We start from the raw sequence: 21,188 nt of genomic DNA on the forward strand, positions 1-21,188 counted from the left end.
GACAAAAAACCGCGACGTATGAGTTTTGGAAAACATGCCGAGCCATTAACGCGATCTAAGCACGACTGAGATGAATGGTGGCAGCGTCCATTGAGGTTTGTCCATTGATGTTTGTCCATGGAGGTTTGTCACCACAAGACCCGTTACAACTCAGCGGAAGAGCAAGGAACAGCTCAACATTTACAAGAAACGTCATACTGAATGATTTAACTCGCAATGACCGCTGGATTTTTCATTGAGAGATGTCACTGACGAGGAAGAGTATCCTGCACTGACTTCCTCCACGCTCGTCGTGACATTGTGTAAGCAAATGCAGAAGGGACGTATTTGTCTGATATGAATAACACTGTTGATGGTTGTAGGCTTACTGTACATTATGCGGTGCTGTACCGTCGTCATGCAAACACAAGCTTTACTGCTGGTTTGTAAGATTTTTACCAATGCTGTCCTGAAAACCCAAAGGCCCGAAAAATTTTCGAGAACAAGTTTCAATAAAAGCCCTGAATCTGACTGTCAAGCACGCAAGGATTCATTGTCAAGGGCCAACGTGCTACTCCACGGCCTTCCCCGCTGGGGCGCTGCCAACTCCGCTGTTGGATAAAGATGACCGACAGAAGACAGGCCGAACCCTTCCCCCTCCTCCCGTCCGTTACCGCATCAAATCTGTTATTACGTCGCCCCATGAATGGACGAATTAGTTCAGAGGCAGCCCAAGGCAAAGGCCCTCAGTGATTGCGCGAATGGGCGCAAGTGTCCTATGCCTGAAACTGCCTCTGTACACTAGCGTGCAAAAGGGGCTTGGACCCCAGCCATGTACCCCTGCCTGCGGCTTCTGGGCCTTGAACAGTTCATTCCGAGCAGATGACAAAAGACCAAGCTGCCATGGAGTACGTCAATCAATGAACTGATCGATACACGTTCGAATATGCCAACCCGGTACAGACAAGCCGCCGATGCGCCTGCCACCAGCGGCGGGAGGCGTAACTCATTGATACAGGTGACGCTTGCTGCCACCAAGCAAATGGAGTTTGAATTGAACGCTTGAGTTGTTGTATGTTGCGTGACGTCATTGCCTTGTTGCGGTCTGGTCTCCCGCTCGTGTCGTCATCAGTTGGCGCTGCCTGAGTGCGGTAGCTCCTGTGGCGTTGGTCATTGACAAAGACGTTCCTAAAATAATTATTTGCGCTTTCCTGTGCATCGGCGAACGGTTTGTGTGCCTTCTGTCGCCGCTGGCACCGGGCTTCCCCGCTTTATGGGGCTTCACTCCGCTCTTGTTCCAGGTGGACTTCATGAACAACGAACGAGGATGGCGGCGGCGGCGGCGACTGCAGTGGTGCATGTTGAAGTATCGTTGCCGGGCCGCTGCAGTGGGGCAGCAAGCGGCATCGAGTGCGGCGAGCAGCCGACCAAGCCGTGACGGCGGCCCGGCTGCCCGCCGCTGTCGCCTGCCGGCCGCCGGCCTGATTCGGCTGACAACAGTGAAGCAGTCAGGTCTGGCGAGAACTCACGCGCATCAAGTGCCACTGGTGCCGGTCGGGCCAGGACAGGTTGGTTCGGAATGCGGTGTCGCTGGTGGAAGCGGCCTCGCTCTCGGCCAAGCCATGCACCTCGTGCCGTATGCTAACCGACTTTGTGCAGCTGAAGGACGGCGACGTCGTGACACGGCACGGCGCCAACAGTGAGGTGGACCAGACTCCAGCCGTGTCGAGTGTGCAGTAGCCGGTCGGTAGACGTGGTGCGGGCGCGGGATGACCTGGACGAGCTGCGCCAGTACCTGACGGGCCCGGGCGCCACCGGTTGGTCGGCATCGGCGACTGGCGCCGGGCTGTCAGCCGCATCAGACCCGGTGGCGGTCGCGTCGGCGCCGGGCGAATCCTTAGCTTCGACGGCCGGCTGGTGGGACAGTCGCCGGCTCCGCGCCGAGATGGCCGAACAGAGCAGACGAGAGCCGGCACAGACCGCGGTGCCGCCGTCAGCCGCAGGACACAGCTCGTCCGTTGGACGGCGGCCACAGCGCAGAGGCGCGCAACGCTCGGCGTGATAGACCACGATGAGGAAGAGCAGGACGCGCCCCAGGACCAGACGTGCTCCTCTGGGGAGGGGGAGAGGAGGGGCTCCTTCTCGATGATGAGCAGCCTGCGAATCTCCTGTCGTTGGCATTGGCTGGTGTTCGCTGCGAGAAGTTAGGTGCTGCGGCATCTCGGCCAGCCCCAGCTGCTGCAGCTGGGGCGTGGGCCCGTCCGGCACCGGGACCGACATGAGCGCGTCCAGCGTAGCAGGAGTGGATCGGACGAGGGCGGCGCCTGGTGCACAGCCGGCCCCCGCGCAGCCGACACCGGAGGCGCAGCAGCAGCCGCCGGCAACGGAGCCGCGCCACCACTGCCACCACAGTCAGACCTTGGAACTGGTGTGTGTCCGTGTCCCACGGCGGAAGCACGGCACGCCGCGGAACCTAGCGGACATGAGGCGCGCCTCGGACAGGGCAACTGACCCCACTTAAATAAATAGGCATTGTTTTGTACCCGCACTCCATGTTTGGCTAAGCGTGAAATCACCTACCTAAAAACCTCCAGGTAACCGGAAGACGGGACACGTGCGCCACTTCTCCAGAGTGATCTTTGAACTGTCACCGTGGAGTTGTGTGTCGCACCGGTCCGGAAACGTTAGGTCAAAGTTGTAATACCGTTGCAATACGTAATCCCCCGGGCCGGATCCGAACCTGTCGACCACTGCTTCGGACCTGCACCCTCTGCCACTTACCACTGCGTCGGGCGCCCCGCGGGAGCTGGAGTCGCTGAGAGATGGCTCCCTTCTGTCAGTGGGTTCGCCGCTAGTGAAGGTGAGACCCCGTGTGGATGGGGACGGACCGCTGTTGGCCACAACGAGGACCGACGAGCCGCCTGTAGTGGTTGTGCCCGAGTGGAGTCACATCACAGCGCTGGTGGTGGACGAGAGGCATCGTCGATGTTTCCACCAGGGCGTCCGCGTCACTCTTGCTCTTTTCTCTGCAGAGCATTTCATTCACAGGAGAACCATGGACGGGGTCGTCGGCACATGCGGTAGGTGTCGGTGCCACAACGGATTCCCCATCGGTATGCGGAGAGCCTTCTGCCACCATTCCAGGTCAGAGCCATGTCGGCCATTCTGGATGTTGGTGATCGACTATTCCGTTCCCTTGTACGCTGAAGAAGACACAAGATATAGACACTGATGATCACGTGTGTGTTACGTTTCGTGTCATTCACCTCGAGCGGGTGCGAAGCCAGAGTACTGAAATGATTCCGCCACGTTAGACAGGGCCTGCAGAAGCCGTGGACGTGTGTTGGGTTGCCTGATCCGACACTGGCTGACTGAATGCCTGCAGGTGCTGCGGTGCTGGAGCAGCCCCGGGGCCGACCCACCCGTCTGCCGGCAGTTGGCGAGGTCATCCTGGTCCACGGCGGAGGCCCTCGCGGCTGGTGACCCTCGGCCAGGGTGGCTTCGCTCATCAAAGGACCGGACGGCCGCTGCCGTGCCGCGGCAATCCTGCTCCGCGGAAATCTCACTCGCCGACCCACCGCCAAGCTGTACCGGCTGGAGGCATCGCCAGACACCACCTGTGACCGTGACGCGGACCTGAGCCGGTCGTCGTGTGGCACGCCTGCGGCGGTGTTTAGCGCGGCTCGGCACCGAACGAGCGAGGTGATGCGCGAGCAGTGGTGCCGCCCACGGGCGGGCGTGCGCGTACCGTGACGCCGTTGGACGGTCGACGCGAAATGGTGGCGTCGACCCAGCTGCTGAGTCCAGGTGTCGTGACTGTGTCTTGGGTGCAAAATAAAAGTAGCTATTGTGCTCCACTTAGAGAATACTACGTTTGCTAGTCCACGAAATATCTCATGTAAGAGGTGCCAAATAATGCAACGATGGAACATGTGCGTCACTTTTCGAGAGCTCTCCTTAACTACCGCCACGTGGGGTTGCGCCGGTCCAAAAACGCTTGAGTAAAGGTTGCATTAAGTATCCTTTCAATGCATAGTCCTCCGGGTAGGATCCAAAACTGCCTACCATTGCTTGCTTTCTGTGGTTAGCGCTTGAGCCTTCGAATTGCCTTCTGCTGTTCGTGCACGTGATGTTGCATCACCGCAAACACGAATGCTTAAGAGGACTGTTCCGTACTGCAAGATATTGAAACGAGTCTGATACACGATGAAAATGCTCGCTTAGGGCTATTGGTATGCTTTTAAGTGCAAAAGACTGTTCTAAACAACAGGATGTCATGTTTTAATAACTATGTTCCTCAATACGCAATCATTTGATTTTGTCATGAAACGTTTTCTTGACGTCAGAGTCACTGCCAGATTGGCCATGCAGAGTTGTAACTGTAGCGGACGGCGTGACTCACTTGTTGCTCCTCTGCCCGCCGCAAGGCGGTGGTTTAAGCTACGTACCTACGTCCCGCTACGTACCTTGTTCTAGCGTTATATGGGGGTGGTTTGGCCTTATCTTTAGGTGTTCTGGTGATTCTGTCCTTGGTCGCGTGTTATCTACTTGTATTTGCGTTTTGGCTACGGTGTCATTCATGATGTATTCGATTCTCAGCCCCAATGAGATTCTTCGTATCTCAGATGGTGGCTGCCACCAATACGTTGCTGTGGCACGGTCTTTGTGACCGCATTTTACACTTCAACTTCCATCCGATACACAATTTTATTGCGAACAACGAAGAACTAAGCGCAAATCAGTTGACCTGATGCTTTCCCTGCTCATGCTTGGCTGCTGACATAAACATGGCGCAGATTAAGACAAGCAAAAACCACATCGTGTATAGAAATGTTGAAAAACACTGGATATTTTCAAACCAGTGAAATCCTTGGCACAAACCAACATACAGCTCCTGGGAATTACATATAGCCAGCGGGCATTACTGCACAAGCCGTGACTGCGGCACCACGCTGTCTCCAGTGACCGACCGACCCGCGCCGGAGACGTCTGGACTGGCGCAGCAGGAGCGCATGTTAAAGGTGTTCAGTTGGGCGTCAGGTCCGGCGGCGCGCAGATGCCGCGAGACGCCCAGCGCGTGCAGGGCCGGCGCCTCGCCAGCTATCGGCAGACCGGCGCCCGGGGGCGGCCGGACGGTACACAGACACCCTCGAAAGGAGCGGCCACGCGGCTGGCTGCGACCCAGTCCAAATATGGCGCTGGGTTCCGCGTCACGTGAGGAATGGCAGAATTAGTGAAATCTTGCGCCAGGTGGCGGCCATTTTTACAATCGCACTTGCCGCCAGATCCCTCCCGGTTGCCTTTCACGACAACCGACGTGTAGACGTCACAGGTAGCACGTAGTGTAGCACATGTAGCACAGATATCCCGTTATACTTGAGATTGTGTTTATCTTATTTATAATCTTCATGCATCAAGGTCTGTTAAAGCTTTAATAGTGTTTCTTTTTTAAGATAGCAGAGTGCAAACTTGGAAGAGATGGAACAAAGATCCCACAAATTTGAGCGCCACAGGGTCAGCCGGTTGTATCTAAACCCGTTGTCTCTATCTCACGGAAGCACATCTACCGGGGCAGACACAGCATCGGCGCTACGGGTTAGCTCTGCGCAGAGCTGCTGGAATGCGTGGGCCATGTGCAGGCCACAGACGAGAAGCGTCGGCAGCAGGTGGCGCAGGCCGGCCGCCGGTCCGGAGAGCTGCGCACCAGCGCGGCGGTACGGACGCGCCCTCTGTCGGCGTCAGGCTGTAGAGCCCCGCCAGCTGCCAGCTCTGGTGTCACTGATGGATGGAAGAGGCCGCATGGAAATGATGTGTTATGAAATGTGGCCGGGAAAGATGGACAGGACGGGGGTCACAGTGGCCTTTAAAGGACTGGTTAAGTAACCGGAACAACACGTGGGCAAAAGTATGCGACTCAAACTGAGTAGCGCGAATAAAATCATGTTTTGTTTCTGGGAGACGTAATCGACGTGGCATACAAACATGTGCGTCAGGCACAAGCACACGGGCAAAATAATCCAGCCCGATTGTCGCTACTATGTTGCTGCTTTAGAAGAAGCAAGCCGTGATTGGAAGACATAAGTCATTGCGACTTTCACATCCAAATTCCTGGAGTATTTCCATGGTCAAGAATCTCCCATCGTTCATACGTCGTTGCTTTGTCATATTATTTTGCTGTTTAGGGAGAAAATCGAATGTACAAAGCGACAAGTGGCATTTGTCGCCCAAAGGTAGCATTTTACAACATGGAGCCGATGAAAAGGCGCAGCGTGGACATGCTCTCAACGTGGACTGAATCGGCATAGGAAAAGAACTTCCGGTTTTCCGTCGTTTAACGTGGAAGTTGTACTCCTTCTTTGTTTCAGATTGGATTTGTTGCGCACTAGCGCCTATTTTTGAGAAAAAAAAACATCTTAAATTTTGAGCGATTGTGATTGTATGAGATATTCCATTGCCACTTTCACATCAAAATTCCTGGAGACTTTCCACGGTTAAGAATCACCCATCCTTCATGCGTCTTTGCCTTTTCATACAATGCTGCTGCTTAGAGAAAATGGAACGAAAAACGCGACAAGCGACATTTGTCGCCCAAAAGTGACATTTTACAACCAGGAGCCAATGAAAAGGCGCGTTGCGGACATGTTCTTGACGTTGACTGAATCGGCGCAAGGAGAGAACTTCCGCTTTTTCGTTGTTTATCGCGGAAGTTACTTTCCTTCGTCGTTGCATATTGGATGTATTTCGCACTTGCGCCTGTTTTTGAAAAGAAAAAAACGTCTCGGATCGTGAGCGACTGGGACCGATTACAAAAATACAATCTGGAGGCATGACGGGATCAGTATTGCGAATTTGAAAGTGAACAACTGTAAAATGACAAACAATGCACTGGCGCTGTACATTCTTTGCATGTCATAATGGTACGTCGGCGGGGACGTGGAGCATCGCTCACGTCTGTGCAGGCGTTTACATGGCTAGACGCTGACACGGAGCACAGCTGAAGCCAGGTGCAGCGGCAGCGACGCAAAGCATGGCCCGCACCAGCGCAAAACACAGCCAGACATGGCTCACGTCCGTAGCGACACCGACATGCGGCCAGACTTTGACTGTACCGAGGCGGTAAAGGTTGCATGCCGTTCGGTCTCATAGGCTCGGAACATGGCGGTGTCTGCAGCCAATATTGGAGGTGCCGGACGTTTTTGGTGACGCTTGACCAAACCAACCGTCACCATGTTTTGAAAAGGACAGGATTCCAGCAATAGCGCATCACTAAGTGAAAGTTTTGTAGTGATCTGCTGCATCCGCTTGCAGATGGGGATATTTCCAGGCCGATTTTTCCACGTTTTGGAATTTTGGTAACCTTTGACCTATCCCAAGGTCACCATGTCCCGGGAAAAAAGCTGTCGACCAAGCGGCATGAAATGGTGATCTTTTCATATTGGTCCGTGCCATAGGCTCAGAGCATAGGATTGTCAATAGGTTTTGCGGCTGTTTAATCTCTCCCGTTCTTGGAGGCCTACGCACACAAATTGATGCACTGGCCGCAAACGAGAATGAACATTAATGATACTGAAAGAGAGAGAGAGAGAGAGAGAGAGAGAGAGAGAGAGAGAGAGAGAGAGAGAGAGAGAGAGAGAGAGAGAGAGCCTATATGCCTGCCTGAACCTGACTGCCTAACTATCTGGCGCTGACTATCTGACTACCTGACTACCTGACTGACTGCCTGCTTCTGACTGCCTGACCCTGCCTGTCTGACAGCCTAACTGGTGTGGGATGCCTTTTTCCCTGATGTCACCACCATAAACTAGCATCCATCTACTAAAATAGAGCATTTGACAGGTATATGTGTACGTTAACCAGACCTTTATACAACTCAAGCTGAACCATGAATCAACACGGGAGTCAATGATTTTAGGCTGAGTTGTGACCTGAGTCACCTCACCAGGAAAAATAATACTTTGAATCATGGGCTGATCACATTCTTCATAAATGTCATGTGATTAATCATGAGCTGGTAATTTCTACCAGTGTTATGTTAGTGTGTAAGATGGCTGAAATTGAAATGGCAATACTCGGAAATGCAGTGCGCATTTGCAAAATCTCATTAAGAAACTTGGGGATATATATATATATATATATATATATATATATATCCCCAAGTTTACATAAACATATATATATATATATATTCCTGATATTTTTGCAATATACTTCATACCACTTCTACCATTCCCCACAAAGCTATTTCGGATGTTGTCCTTTACATCCTACAGGATCGTACACCCAATGGTTTTTAACGGCGATCCTCAGCTGGGAAAACCAGGGCTGAGCCCAGCGCTCTGGTTTCCAAACCGAGGCCTGATAAATTAAGCTGAATCCTCAGTTATCTTTGTATGCAAAAAGGTCAAACATTTGATTCATGAAATACCTTATATGTTGTACATTGACCTTTGCTACACCCGATATATTCAATTTACACGCGCATTTTAAAGCTAAGCTCACATCTAGGACTCGAACTTGGGACTGAACTCAAATCAGGCTGTAACGTCAGGTGTGAGATGCCTTTTTCCCTGATGTCATTACCGTAACCTGGCATCCATCTACTAAAATGAACATTTCACAGACATGTGTGTACGCTAATCAGATTTGTGTACGATTCAAGCTGAATCATGAATCCACTCAGGAGTCGATGATTTTAGGGTGAGATGTGACCTGATTCAGCTCACTAAGAAATAAATAAACATATATCACCCAGTTTTCTTAATGACATAAGGTTTCTGTCAATATATATATATATATATATATATATATATATATATATATATATATACACATATTGCAAGATAGAAGAAATACATAACATACCAAGTCTTTTCAACAACACAATTAACATGCCAAAATGTTGCCAGTTGTGTGATGTGATCAACATAGTCAGTTAACCATCTACTAAAGTGCAGGATTTCAGACACATGTATAGACATGCTAGCCAGACCTGTGTTAAACACAAGCTGAATTGTGAATCCGCTGATGAGCCAAACATTTTGGGATGAGTTATAGGCTGCATCTGCTCACTAAGAAAATGCTGGTTTGGGTCACAGGTGCGGATCCAGAGGGGGGGGGGGGGCGACGGGGCCATGCCCCCTCCTCCGCCTTGGGCCCCGAAGGGTCCCATTGGCTCCAAGAGACCCATAGCCGGGCGAACAGGTGGAGTTACTTTAACACAAAACGCTACAAAACTGAGTATCTCTAGTCTTTCAGGCGACCAAAACAGTTGTGAGCGAAAGTGAAGGGCCTATGAGATGTTCAAAAAATCATTCAGTGATTGGAAAAGCTGTGCCCTTGAAATTTTACGCCCCATTTCACCGTCTAGGGCCCCATGCTGTTCCGGGAGACCTTTATGCCCATTTGCAGGATCATTTCGATCGTTAAAGAGCATTCCACGTTGCTCTTCACCTCTTTGCATTTGCTTGGAGGGCCCTTAGCTGTTGTTCGGGCCCTTCCTGTTAGCGTGCCAGGGTACTCTTGTCAATCACGGGCTCTTCCACGCATTCTTTCCATTCGTCAGAGAGGCTCCGTGAGCTATAGCCGGGGTATTCTCGGTTGCTCAGGGCCCTTTACGTGGGTCTCGGTTAACCTACCGACATACTTGCGATATGCTCATGGCCCCCTGCATTGATCTAGCGCGTTTCCAATTCTCTGTCACTTGCTTAGGGCCCTGCCCTCTTGTCGGGGGCCCATCTGATGGCCTGCTTGGGCACAGTCACTCGTTCGAGGAACCTCCACACTGGGTGTTGGGCACTTCTTTTCTGAATGGCGGACCCCACGCTCTTGAGGGGAGGCCTATCTGATGACCTGCTCGGGCACATTCGATCGTTCGAGGCCCCTCTACATTGGGCCATGGGCACGTGCTATTTGAACAGCGGCCCTCCGCACTTGTCGGGGGCACTCCGCACTCAGCCGGTAGATAACACCTCTTCTGTAAATTACGTCCAATATTTTGTCCAGCCACGTTTCCCAACCGCTCCCCCATGCTCCCCGCTGACCCCCAACCGACGGGCCTTGCCGCGCCCTAGGAGCAACTCGCATTCAAATGGGAATTGAGATCCAAAATGGTGAGGTTTTCTACTCCCATTGAACGAAAATAGATTCACGACGTTCGCCTCTAAATAGCCTCACTTACTCTGTTGAAGCCTGGGTTACCGGGCTGCGTTGTTTTACTACCGATGCGCACTAAATTTCGCGGTTTTAGTACGAATCGGTACTAATCACCGTTCCCTATCAGAAGGATTCGTGCTAAATGTTCTCGAGGATGTGCTAATGCAACCAAGGCGATATGTGCCAGGTGGTACCGGTCCGCCTACGCACTCGTCAGCGAAAATCCCTACGTGACGTCACTGGGGGTACATCTTAAACGCCGGAGCGGCCTGGCATGTGGTAACGGACAATAACGATCGCATGCATTGTAACACTTTTGGAGGGTGGAAAGAACCAGTACGATCAAAGTAAATGTGAATGAGCAAACACATTTTGCAGTTATGTCCAATTTGAGGGTTGGAAAGATGCCGGTAGGCCCGGGTTGCTTCTGAAGCCATATATCATTTCCTACCCCGAGTGGTTCTCTGGCGTAAAACACGACGGCTCATCATCATATAGGCTGCTTCCAGAATCCCAGGTTTACCGCCTCCGTTTTTGACCGGACAATGGCGTTAAGGTGGTCAAACGAATTAAGACATTTGTCTATGAAATCGACCAAACATCCCTGAGGGGCACTGAGTCAGCGGAAGAGAGAGACAACCGCCTGCCAGCACCTGCCGCCAACCAGCAAGGTAGCTCTCAGAGCACTTCGGATCAATGTCGTATCACTGCAGCTTTGTCAGAAGCACGCCGCGTTCGACGCTATCAAAGGTATGGCTTAGACCAATGGAAGTGAAGGCAACAATGTGCCCCAACGCCACTCCGGCATACCGCCCACACGACGGCGTCGGCCAGGGCGTCCTCTGTCGAGTGGCGAGGGCTGTAAGCATGCTGTGAAGGAGCTAAATCATTATCGTAAGGAGGTGGAACGACAGCTGCACGCACACGACTTTTCCCCATATTTTGTACACTTGAGACAAAATTGATATTCGTCTGAATTACTAGCGATGATACGGAGGCCAGATTTGTGTGCATGGATGACAAAGACAACCTTGCAGGAATCGGGAACATACAAGGGGCGACAGATGTGTTGATGAGACGAAACAAATATGGCTCAATAACGGGGGAAACATTACCATAATGCATGCAGTGGCAGTCCGTCAGATCCCACCAGCATGGATGATGACATCTCGCCCATAGCCCCCGTTAGTTGGAGCAAAGTCGTAGGACGTAGACTTTGACTGGCAGTGGTCACACACGGTTGCCTAGGTGGAGGGGAGGGATCGCCAAGACTGCCCGCTGCCAGTTTGCCAGCGATGTGCAGGCCGATTGAAGCGCAGTGCTGGTTAAAATTCTTCGGCCTTTCTTACGGGCAGGTCATCAGTGGTTCCACCACCCACCTTCGCTGCGTGGAAAGCAGAGTTTTTAAGGCCTCGGCATAACTCAGTGCGGTTGGTGAGCATGACGTCGCACAACATCGTAGGATGCTGTAGAAGAAAAGGCATCAATTCTTCACGTTACTCCTGTCTCCCTTCTCCATACGTCGTCATTGTCATTGATATCCCCCCTCCCCCCCCCGCTGGTAACGTTACGCGTTTATCGCTCTGTTCCACTGTGGGCGAGTTACAACATTGAAAACAAGCAGTCTCTGTATTCACACGTTTTAACTCGACACCCATCTGGGAACACTGCGCCTCGCTCAGCGCCATAACCTTAACAACTCAACCGCTTCCGCTCCAGCGCGAGCTCAGATCTGTTCTACCGCGCCACTGGTTGGTGCTGCCACCTGGTTGCCACGGTCACCGCAATCACTAGTTACGTCATCACCTAGCAGATGTCGCCAGATACACAAACCTAGTCAAACGTGCACGACACACCACACCTCCCTATCTCCTCCAAGCTCCTCATCTTGGCCACGTTAATTCTTTGTTTTCATTGTACTTCGTATTTCTACACTGTCCATGTTTCTGGGTTTCTACGCTGTCCACAGTGCCACGCCAGACCGAGATGCTATGTTCTCCAACGGTTGTCCTGTTCTCCATGTTCTCTTCATGGGAACAGCGGCTAGCTACTAGATCACCGAGCGTAAGTCCTCGGGTCCAATGCCTCTCAATGCTATTCAGCTAACTGCAGGGTGTACGTACTAAGGAAAAGGTGTCATTTCAAAGATCGGGGTGTAGCCATACCTTGTCGACATATTGGACATAATGCACACACACACACACACACACACACACACACACACACACACACACACACACACACACACACACATATATATATATATATATATATATATATATATATATATATATATATATATATATATATTATTGTGTACGTGATCAGTTGCCGTCTGTCCCGCCAACGTGATCATCGTCCTGGTGGCTTAGGTGGCTTAGGTGGTTCAGGTGGTTTAGGTGGTTTAGTGGTTTAGGGCGCCGGCGTTGTGAGTGCGTACGCACTTCGTGTCGGGTTCTACCTCAAGAGCGGCGGTCTTTCTTTTGTAAGGAGGCCTTTTGTTTTCGCGTCTGTTCTCGAGTCCACATGATCACGTGACCTGGCCAATCACAGGCCAGAGAGTAGGTCACGTCTGGGGTCGGGGTCGGCAGTGGGTCAGTGGTGGTCCTGGCGGCGCCGGGGAAGGTAGTCAGCTCTCGTTGATATTCACGACGAAGCTGGCTCCTCTCCCTCCGCTCCCTTTGACTCCGACTCCGGCTCTTCTACCCTCAGCTCTCGTTGATATTCACGACGTCAGCGGGTCCTTGTCAACATTGCTATTCACCATGTTGACACATCTTTAGTGGCTGTTGTTGTTACCGACGACTGCAACCTCCCCTGGGGATTATAGCCGCCGTGCACTCTTACCGAACATGGTCTAGCGATGTGGGAAATTTGGATGACTTCATGCATATATGCTCCTGTATTTAATATACCCCATTTTGGTTAAACGGCTTTGGTCTACTAGAGATTAAATCGAGCCCGCCCAACATAACAATATATACAAGACTGCCAAGACATACATACACATATATCAAATTTATGTTTACACACACATATATATATATATATATATATATATATATATATATATATATATATATATATTTGCAAGACTGCCAAGACATATATACACATATATCACATCTATGTTTACACACGCATATATATATATATATATATATATATATATATATATATATATATATATATATATATATATATATATGTATATCCAACGTGTAGCAAAGTCTTTCAACATTTGTACAGCGGGCTCGTAACATTTACGCGTACAGCGACAGGCAGATGAGCCAGGGCGGTGGAGGACGGTTTGCCGCTACCAATCGGTACGAGTGAACTGCGGTTGCCGATCGGTACGAGTGGACAACCGTGGACCGAGACGACGGCCGATTGACAATGCCCAACTGTGGGCTTACCAACTGCGGAAAAATACTGCCCCGCCCCAGTCTCTCACCTCACCGTGAGACTCAGGTCAACGCTGGCTCCACTCCGGAGTCTCTCAAAGTCAGCATGTCTCAGTCAGCATCCGCTGGTCCCCGTCCCGCACCGTCAGCAGCGGCGTTCACCTCAGCGCCCGTCAGAGGGTCCAGACCACCTCGCCGTCGGTCAGAGGGTCAGACCACCCGAGCACCGGTCAGAGGGCTAGGCCAACTCAGCGCCGGTCAGAGGGTCAGACCACCCCAGCACCGGTCAGAAGGTTAGACCACCCCAGCACCGGTCAGAAGGTTAGGCTACCTCGCCGTCGGTCACAGGGTTAGGCCACCTCGGCGCCGGTCAAATGGTTAGGCTACCTCGGCATCGATCAGAGGGTCAGACCACCTCAGCACCGGTCAAAGGGTCAGACCACCCCAGCACCGGCCAGAGGGCGGGCCGCGCCGGCGGGCCATGGTCGGGTCGACATTGCTGCGGCCCTCGGCCCCGAGGCGGGGATCTCCGCCCCTGGAGTGTTGGCAGCCCAAGCCGGCGTTATCGCGAGCCGATCACCCCCCTCCCCCTCCAACCACCTCGAGATCGTTGACGTGTTGTTCTGACCGGTGAGGGGCATCCTACCGAGCGAACTTCCCTGAGCGGACACGCCGCCCCCAGCCCATCGTGATCACAGCTTGTCCTTGCGAGTGCGCCAGCGCCTCATCGCTCCCTTCCCCTCCCTCAGTCTGGCAAGGAAACTGCATGTTCACGAGGACATCGACCGCTGTCTGTCCGGCGGAGGGCCCACTCACGACGGACCTCGGTCTGTCTGTCCGGTGGAGTGCTCACATCCAACGGACTTCGCCCCCGGCCTGCCGGCTCCGCCAGACTCTCTCCGGCAAGACTGCGGGCCGTCCATCAGACCTCGTTGCCTCTGAGAGCCAGACTGTCGGGCCCCACACTGGTGTAGGCGTCCAGCCGCAGCGCCGCGCCAATGCTCGACTTCCGCCGGCCGGGCGCGCTCTGAGAGAAGTAGCCCTCGCGCCGCGGTTTCAGATGACGGTTGTTGGCCTCCATGTGCACGATCTTCATGAACTCGATCTGCGCTGCCAGCTTCTGCACCTCCTCCTGTGGTGACGCAGGTTATAGGTCAGTCGGCTTGCAAAGGTCATGCAGGTCATGACAAAGGTCATGTGTCCGCACACGTGCGGGGGCGAGTGACAAACACCGGCGACAGAGGTCGTATAATTTGCCTAGAACGCGGACGTCCGTAGTTAAGGCAGCTCGCAGAGGAGGCATAGTTAACGCGGAACCCATGAGCTGTGCGCAGAGGTCACGTGCCTTCATAGGTCACGGAGAAGACGGGTGGACCGAGGTGCCTTCAAACATAGTTAGGCTTGTTCAAACTGTCAGCTATCCACAAACGGCGAGTTTCTGTTCTGTGTTGTTGTTCGCATGTGACAGCAGCAAGAAACCTTCCACTTTCTTTTTAATTGGTGTACCGGGAAATGCTGAAACCCAACTGACCAACATTTCACATTTCACAGTTTTCAGGCAACTCTCTAGGAGCGGGAGTATGAACCTTTAGTTCTTCATTCTCCCGATAGATGCTGATGTCCTCCTCGTCTGGCTCGATGCCGTTCAGGTAGAAGGAGGCGGCGGCGCCGCGGGCCTGAGCCCGTGCGTCATATTCGTCGCCGAGCCCGACGGCGATTCTGTAAAACTGTAGCAGACGCTCTCTTCAGGAGGGCCTCTCACCCGCGCACCACTCACGCCCCAGGCCAAAATAAGACGAGAGGTTCATGACGGAGAAGCGGAATACGGAGCCGGTGACCGGAAACCGTTTGTGGATATCATTATTTGCAAGACTGTGGCAGAGAAAAACGAATGCAGTCGTTTTCGTGCGGCGGGATATACCGATTATAAAGAGGGAAGCCCTTCCTGAACACGGTGCGCTGCCACGCACGCATAAGACTGCATAGCACGCTACTTCGCTATCATGTAAAGCATAGGTGGTACAGCTAGATAGGCGCACGCTTCAGCCTCGGCGCCAATAAGAGTGCATTGGTGATGCAGTGTACATAACATCTCCGCTGAAGCCGGGAGCTATTTTTGCCCGCGTGGCGAAAAAGAGGCTGGCATGCACCTCTCGCCATTTCGTTCAAAACTGAACAATCTCGTCGACAAAAAACGTCGGCAGCATGGTGTCTCAGAAATACCAGCCGCAGTCGGTTCGGTCTCTTGGCGTCAACCGATGAACGCCCAACTCAGGTTACACATTATGCTAAAGAATCCAAGGCTACATTTAGGCCACGACTTCCTTTACATGACACGATACCTACTTAGCCCTTTTGTCGCGAAATCACGTTCTGAATCAGATTTAGTGCGCTAAGTGGTCAAAGCATGATCTATGGTAGCAAATTGTCTTCCTAAGTCATTGCAACACATTGATTAAGGTCATGAACTGCAAAGGTGATTGATATTGTTGCAGACTGTTACACTCTGCAGATCGTGTGCCCATCGGTGACATTCATTGCCAGTGAAGAAGAAAAAAACACCAAACACTTTTGAAGCAAATACGACTTTGCGGCCCTCCAAATCTCACAGCTCAGCGAGTTCACACGGTTTGGAACCAATTGTTGTGCAACGCACGCCATGAGCGGATTCGAATATCCAAGATGTCGCGACTCTTCCTTCCATCGCTCTATGATGTTCCCAGAAATACCGCTTGGGAATACCACAGACACTCCGTTAAGGTTAGGGCCAAGTATCTTACCTTGAGGAACAGGCCAGTGTGATAACGGCACCGTGTGCACACTGTGTACACCACCTTATGCACCGAGCATCTGAACGGAATGATGGGATCATTCCAACGGGTACTGTGTGCGGCCATCAGGCCTCCTTCTTTGGGTTGTAGGGCCAGCGCAGCGGGGGCGCCGGCTGGCTCCAGAGTGCACTACTGTGGGTCACATGACACCTCGGTGGCGGTGCTGTGCGTACCCTATCTCTGGCACCAAAAACAAAGGCACAGCACCGTTGACGAGGCTGTTCAGTCTCCTGCCTTGGGCGCCAGGATCAGTGCGATGGTGTTAGTGGTGCTGAGCTAGGTCCTCACGAAGACCGTTAAGTCTCCTACCTTGGGCGTCAAGATCAGTGCGATGGTGCTAGTGGTGCTGAGCTGGGTCCTCATGAAGTCCGTTGAATCTCCTACCTTGGGCGCCAGGATGAGTGCGATGGTGGTGGTGGTGCTGAGCTGGGTTCTCACGAAGCCACACAGATACTTCACGTCCGGTCCGGACGGCACCAGCAAACTGAAACAGAGCCGCAGGCAGCATCAGCCGCAGCTCAGCCTACAGCGGCGACAGCTGTTTGGCAAACAAGTCAGCTCGTGCAGTGTCTGAGCACGCCTGGCGCGTCATGTCCATGCCATGTGGCAGTCACACAGCGTTTCAGTTTGCACGTCGCACCTTATGCCGGATACCCCCGACCTTCCAGCTCCATGTCGTGCCAGTCCCAACCGCCCGTCAGTTCCACGCCGTGCGTTAGAGCTACTCCACGCGTCAGTCGCTCCATGCATCAGTTCCATGTGATGCGTTAATGCCTCGCGAGGCTCCACGTCAGTATCCTCGCGTCCTCGCCGGGCCCTCCACTTCCTGCGTTTTCGGGTCACCGTGGCAACGCAACACAACACCGTTCCACGTCACCGGTTTAGTGGCCGGTCGCCAGCTGACCCCACCACCACGAGTCGTCACTCACTGCACCATGGCCATGGTAATGTTGACGATGGCGATGTTGTAGATGGCCCAGCTGATGTACTTGGCTTCGTCGAACAGCGTCTGCGCGTTCCGCACGTTGACGCACACCTTGATGCCCCAGAAGAGGAACAGCAGCTCCCCTGCCGCACAAATATAGTCTCCGTCATTCAAGTCTCAATTCACGGCCGCGGTATTTCATCTCGCGCTGTACTACGCGGCATGGTGTGTGCAAGAGAGAAACTTTCGGAATGACAGTCACTTTCTCGTCACATAACGACACTCTCATTACGACGACACTCACTACATCGCCGTATAACGACACTCACTTCACCGCCATATAACCACCCACCCTACATATCATCATATAACGACACTCACTACATCACCACATAACGATACTCACTACACCGCGATAAGACGACACTCACTACATCGTCATATAGCGACGCTCACTACATCGTCATATAGCGACACTCACTTTATCGTCATATAGCGACAGTCACTACATCGCCTGATAACGACTGTACCGGCGTGAAACTGCGCACTCAGGCGGCCCAGCAAATTGACCCGATCGATTGACCTGATCGAGCGGCTGCAACAGCCCGATGTTTCAGGGTATTGTTTTCAACACCCGCGCCTCTGACGTCACTTCCGCTGGGCACGTGTCCCGCGGACGACCAGAGTTTCATTAGGAACGTGCCGCATGACCAAGCGCTTGCTAACTAAGCCCGATGTGGTACAAACACCAGAAGGACAAGCAAAACAGCCAGTGTTTGGCGTTCACCGTCAGTTCATGTCATGTCAGTATCGAAAAAGGAATGAAGCTCTGCCCCTCTGTGGCAGTTTGGCACGAGTCAGAGCACAGGCGTGACCGGTGTCGTCACGCTCGTGACGACATACTGGGCTGTGGGCGGGGGTGTGGGCTGACCTGCCGCTATGGAGTGGTCCCACCAACCGAACTCGCACTGCCGGAACTGGAGGCCCTCGGCGTCCCGCACAACGACGGCCTTCGGAGGGTCACTGATGGTCCACGAGCTCAGGTAGATGATCTGCAGCGTACGGACACACGGGAGGTGGCAAGGGTTCGGTGTCATGGGAGGCGATCCTGGCGGAGGGATCCTGGGCTTTCAATTGGACCAGAAACAATTTCTCCGAATGAAGCAGGACCAACGACTGAAACAAGTCACACAACTGACACCGGTCGGCAGTCTGCGTTCGGATCATGTGCCACAGGAGGTGACACGGGTCCCGTGTCATGGGGGGTGAAACGGGTCAGGTGTCAAGAACTAGGTCAGGTGTCATGGGGAGCGACACGATTCAGGTGTCGCGAGAGGTGACACGGGTCCGACAGCTGATACAGGCCTCACTACAACTACAACACTACACTACAACAGACACGTCTGCGAACTAACGCAGGGCTGCGAAGTGAAAGTGGCAAGATCTGCCAAAAGGAGACTAGTCTGCCGACGAACACAAGGCAGCCCACTTTTAACGGTCTCCAACTGGATCCAGGGCTTTCAACTGGACAAGAAACAATTTCGCCGAATGAAGCAGAACCACCGACTGGAACAGGTCACACAGCTGACACCGGTCGGCAGTCTGCGTTCTGCATTTGAAAACGTTCACCCAGCACGTGAATTGAGTCACGTCGTCGAGCAGTTGCACCCAATGTCTAGTCGCCGACTCTTTACCATAATGAGCAGAATCGGGAACAGCCACTGCAGCAGCTGCTTGTCCGTGAGCTTCAGCTTGTGCGCCGACTTCACCCGATACGTCAGGGACACCCTGGAACGTGACACCTGGCTGGTGACAGGGCGGAGCGCGGCGCAGGACACAGGGCACAGCTCTGACGACACACAGCAGCACACACAGCGGTACAGCACAGCACAGCAGCACAGCACAGCACAGACGAGACGGGTGTGTCGTGACACGGATGTCGGCGTTCTCTGGGGAAACGCCTGGAACTGTGACCGGATATGGTGGTTGTCGGATATCTTAAGAGATCGAGCATCGTACGTATCGCCTTCTTGTGATGATTCTCATTGTGTGTGATGTGATTTGCGAGTGATAAAACCTAGACAATGAAGTTTTTGGCAATTCAGGCTCATATGTACGAATGTATGCGTACAATATATATATATATATATATATATATATATATATATATATATATATATATATGTGTGTGTGTGTGTGTGTGTGTGTGGTGTGTGTGTGTGTGTGTGTGTGTGTGTGTGTGTGTGTGTGTGTGTGTGTGTGTGTGTGTGTGTGTGTGTGTGTGTGTGTGTGTGTGTGTGTGTGTGTGTGTGTGTGTGTGTGTGTGTGTGTGTGTGTGTGTGTGTGTGTGTGTGTGTGTGTGTGTGTGTGTGTGTGTGTGTGTGTGTGTGTGTGTGTGTGTGTGTGTGTGTGTGTGTGTGTGTGTGTGTGTGTGTGTGTGTGTGTGTGTGTGTGTGTGTGTGTGTGTGTGTGTGTGTGTGTGTGTGTGTGTGTGTGTGTATGTGTCCTTGTTACTTGATTGCTATGTAAGTCAACGAAATACCAATAGAAAATTGCTGGGAGACACGTATGATATGATTCAGAACCAGTCATGTTTCAGGCCAAAAACGCGCTTGCGATGCGCTAAATTCAGATTCCAATTAAATATTTCAGCTGTGGTCATCTGTCCTTTTGGCATCCTGCATGCTCCCCACCCTTGATCTGCGTCCTGCCAACAGTGTACGGAATCATGTGCTGTATCATGAATAATGCAAATAGATCACAATACATGCATGACCAAAGTCACTTTCGGCTCAAGGCGGTCGCGTACCCGGGGTCTTTCACCCAGGTGGGGCAATTGGGTCGCAGGGGGCCTGTGCAGCCACGGGAACCATCATCACAGCTACAGCGGTCCTGCTTTGTTCCTTCAGGGACCTTCCCTGTTTTGGATGCTCTTTTGATGTCTCGGAAGCCTCTGAGCCTTTGCGTCTGCGCAAAAACCGACATCCGTTAGCCGGCCTGCCGCCACATGGCCTGCAACGTCACATGTTTCTGCCGTGAATGTCCTCCGCACGGAGGATATTCACGGCAGGAGTTGACCGTGTGACGGCTCATTGGACAGCCGTAGGTCGCGGTTTCTCGGAACTGAAACCATTCACAGGAGACTGGAGCAAAGACGTGGGAACGTTTCAAGAAATGGGGGGAGGGCAGGTTCGGGGTATACTGAAGAGACTTTTACTGGGAGGCAAGCCCCGATGACCAGTGGGGGGAGGGGGACAGAGCGTGAGAACCTTATATGCTGTTGATTCATATAACACTGTCGTGGTTGCTATGCTAGATTTGCACCCATATCTCGTTCCGACTGGTGCACTATTATAACTTTTCCGACTCTCATTTACACCATTCAGTAAAGCGTAATCAACTTCCCAAAATTTATTCGTCCATTTCGACAGTCCCCTGGGGAGGTGAAATTCTACAAGCAGCCAGGCCTTTTGGGTCACTGGGGAGGCATTTACCTCCACAGTTCAGATACCAAAGTACGCTCTGTGCCCGGCTACTCACAATTTGCAGTATCCATAGTGCGCAAAAGTTTTTATGTGTCAGGATTTCACCGACTTCTTTTCAAGCTTCACTTGAAGGGAAGGTTTCACTTTCGAGGATATTAAAGCGAGTATCAGATATGATGAAATAGGCTCACTTGTAGCTATTCGTGTAATTTTAAGTGGAAGAGACTGCTCTAAAGAACAAAAAAGCTACTTGATGTGCTCGCAATTACGTCAGTGGTTGATTGCTTCTTCGTACCCTGCGCAACATTGATTGAGCGCCAACTGACGGCCTTTGCATTTAGAAATTGTGCCCACGAACACCAAAAATGAACGACTTGACAACTAAATGTTTCTTTTTTCTAATCTTGGTTGT

General features: G+C 52.3%; 2 protein-coding genes across 3 annotated transcripts in view; one reads left to right on the forward strand and one right to left on the reverse strand.

Moving 5' to 3' along the window:
* The window catches only part of LOC119090399 (plectin), a 79,056-nt gene extending 75,220 nt beyond the window's left edge, over nt 1–3,836 (forward strand). Inside the window, exons 12-13 of one of the 2 annotated variants that reach the window (XR_005093221.1) lie at nt 1,281–3,123; nt 3,365–3,836. Coding sequence is in view for 1 of the 2 variants with exons in the window: in XM_037213196.1 (XP_037069091.1) it covers nt 1,281–1,293 (13 nt within the window). In the remaining variant the exon portion in view is untranslated. Of the gene's footprint in view, nt 1–1,280 lie in introns of both variants that reach the window. The other variant, XM_037213196.1, reaches the window with a different exon arrangement.
* A 1,064-nt stretch (nt 3,837–4,900) lies between these two features.
* On the reverse strand, nt 4,901–20,847 carry LOC119092994 (putative G-protein coupled receptor CG31760). Its single transcript, XM_037215892.1, has 9 exons — nt 20,832–20,847; nt 20,101–20,143; nt 18,986–19,097; nt 18,223–18,343; nt 17,296–17,434; nt 16,751–16,850; nt 15,122–15,262; nt 14,472–14,667; nt 4,901–5,079 (listed from the first exon to the last, which is right to left on the reverse strand). Exons 1-9 carry the CDS (start codon nt 20,845–20,847, stop codon nt 4,901–4,903), a joined length of 1,047 nt encoding a protein of 348 aa, XP_037071787.1.
* Between the last annotated feature and the right edge of the window lie 341 nt (nt 20,848–21,188).

Source organism: Pollicipes pollicipes, unplaced genomic scaffold (assembly GCF_011947565.3).
Source record: "Pollicipes pollicipes isolate AB1234 unplaced genomic scaffold, Ppol_2.1 Scaffold_1600;HRSCAF=1878_pilon_pilon_pilon, whole genome shotgun sequence".
In the NCBI taxonomy this organism is placed as follows: domain Eukaryota; kingdom Metazoa; phylum Arthropoda; class Thecostraca; order Pollicipedomorpha; family Pollicipedidae; genus Pollicipes; species Pollicipes pollicipes.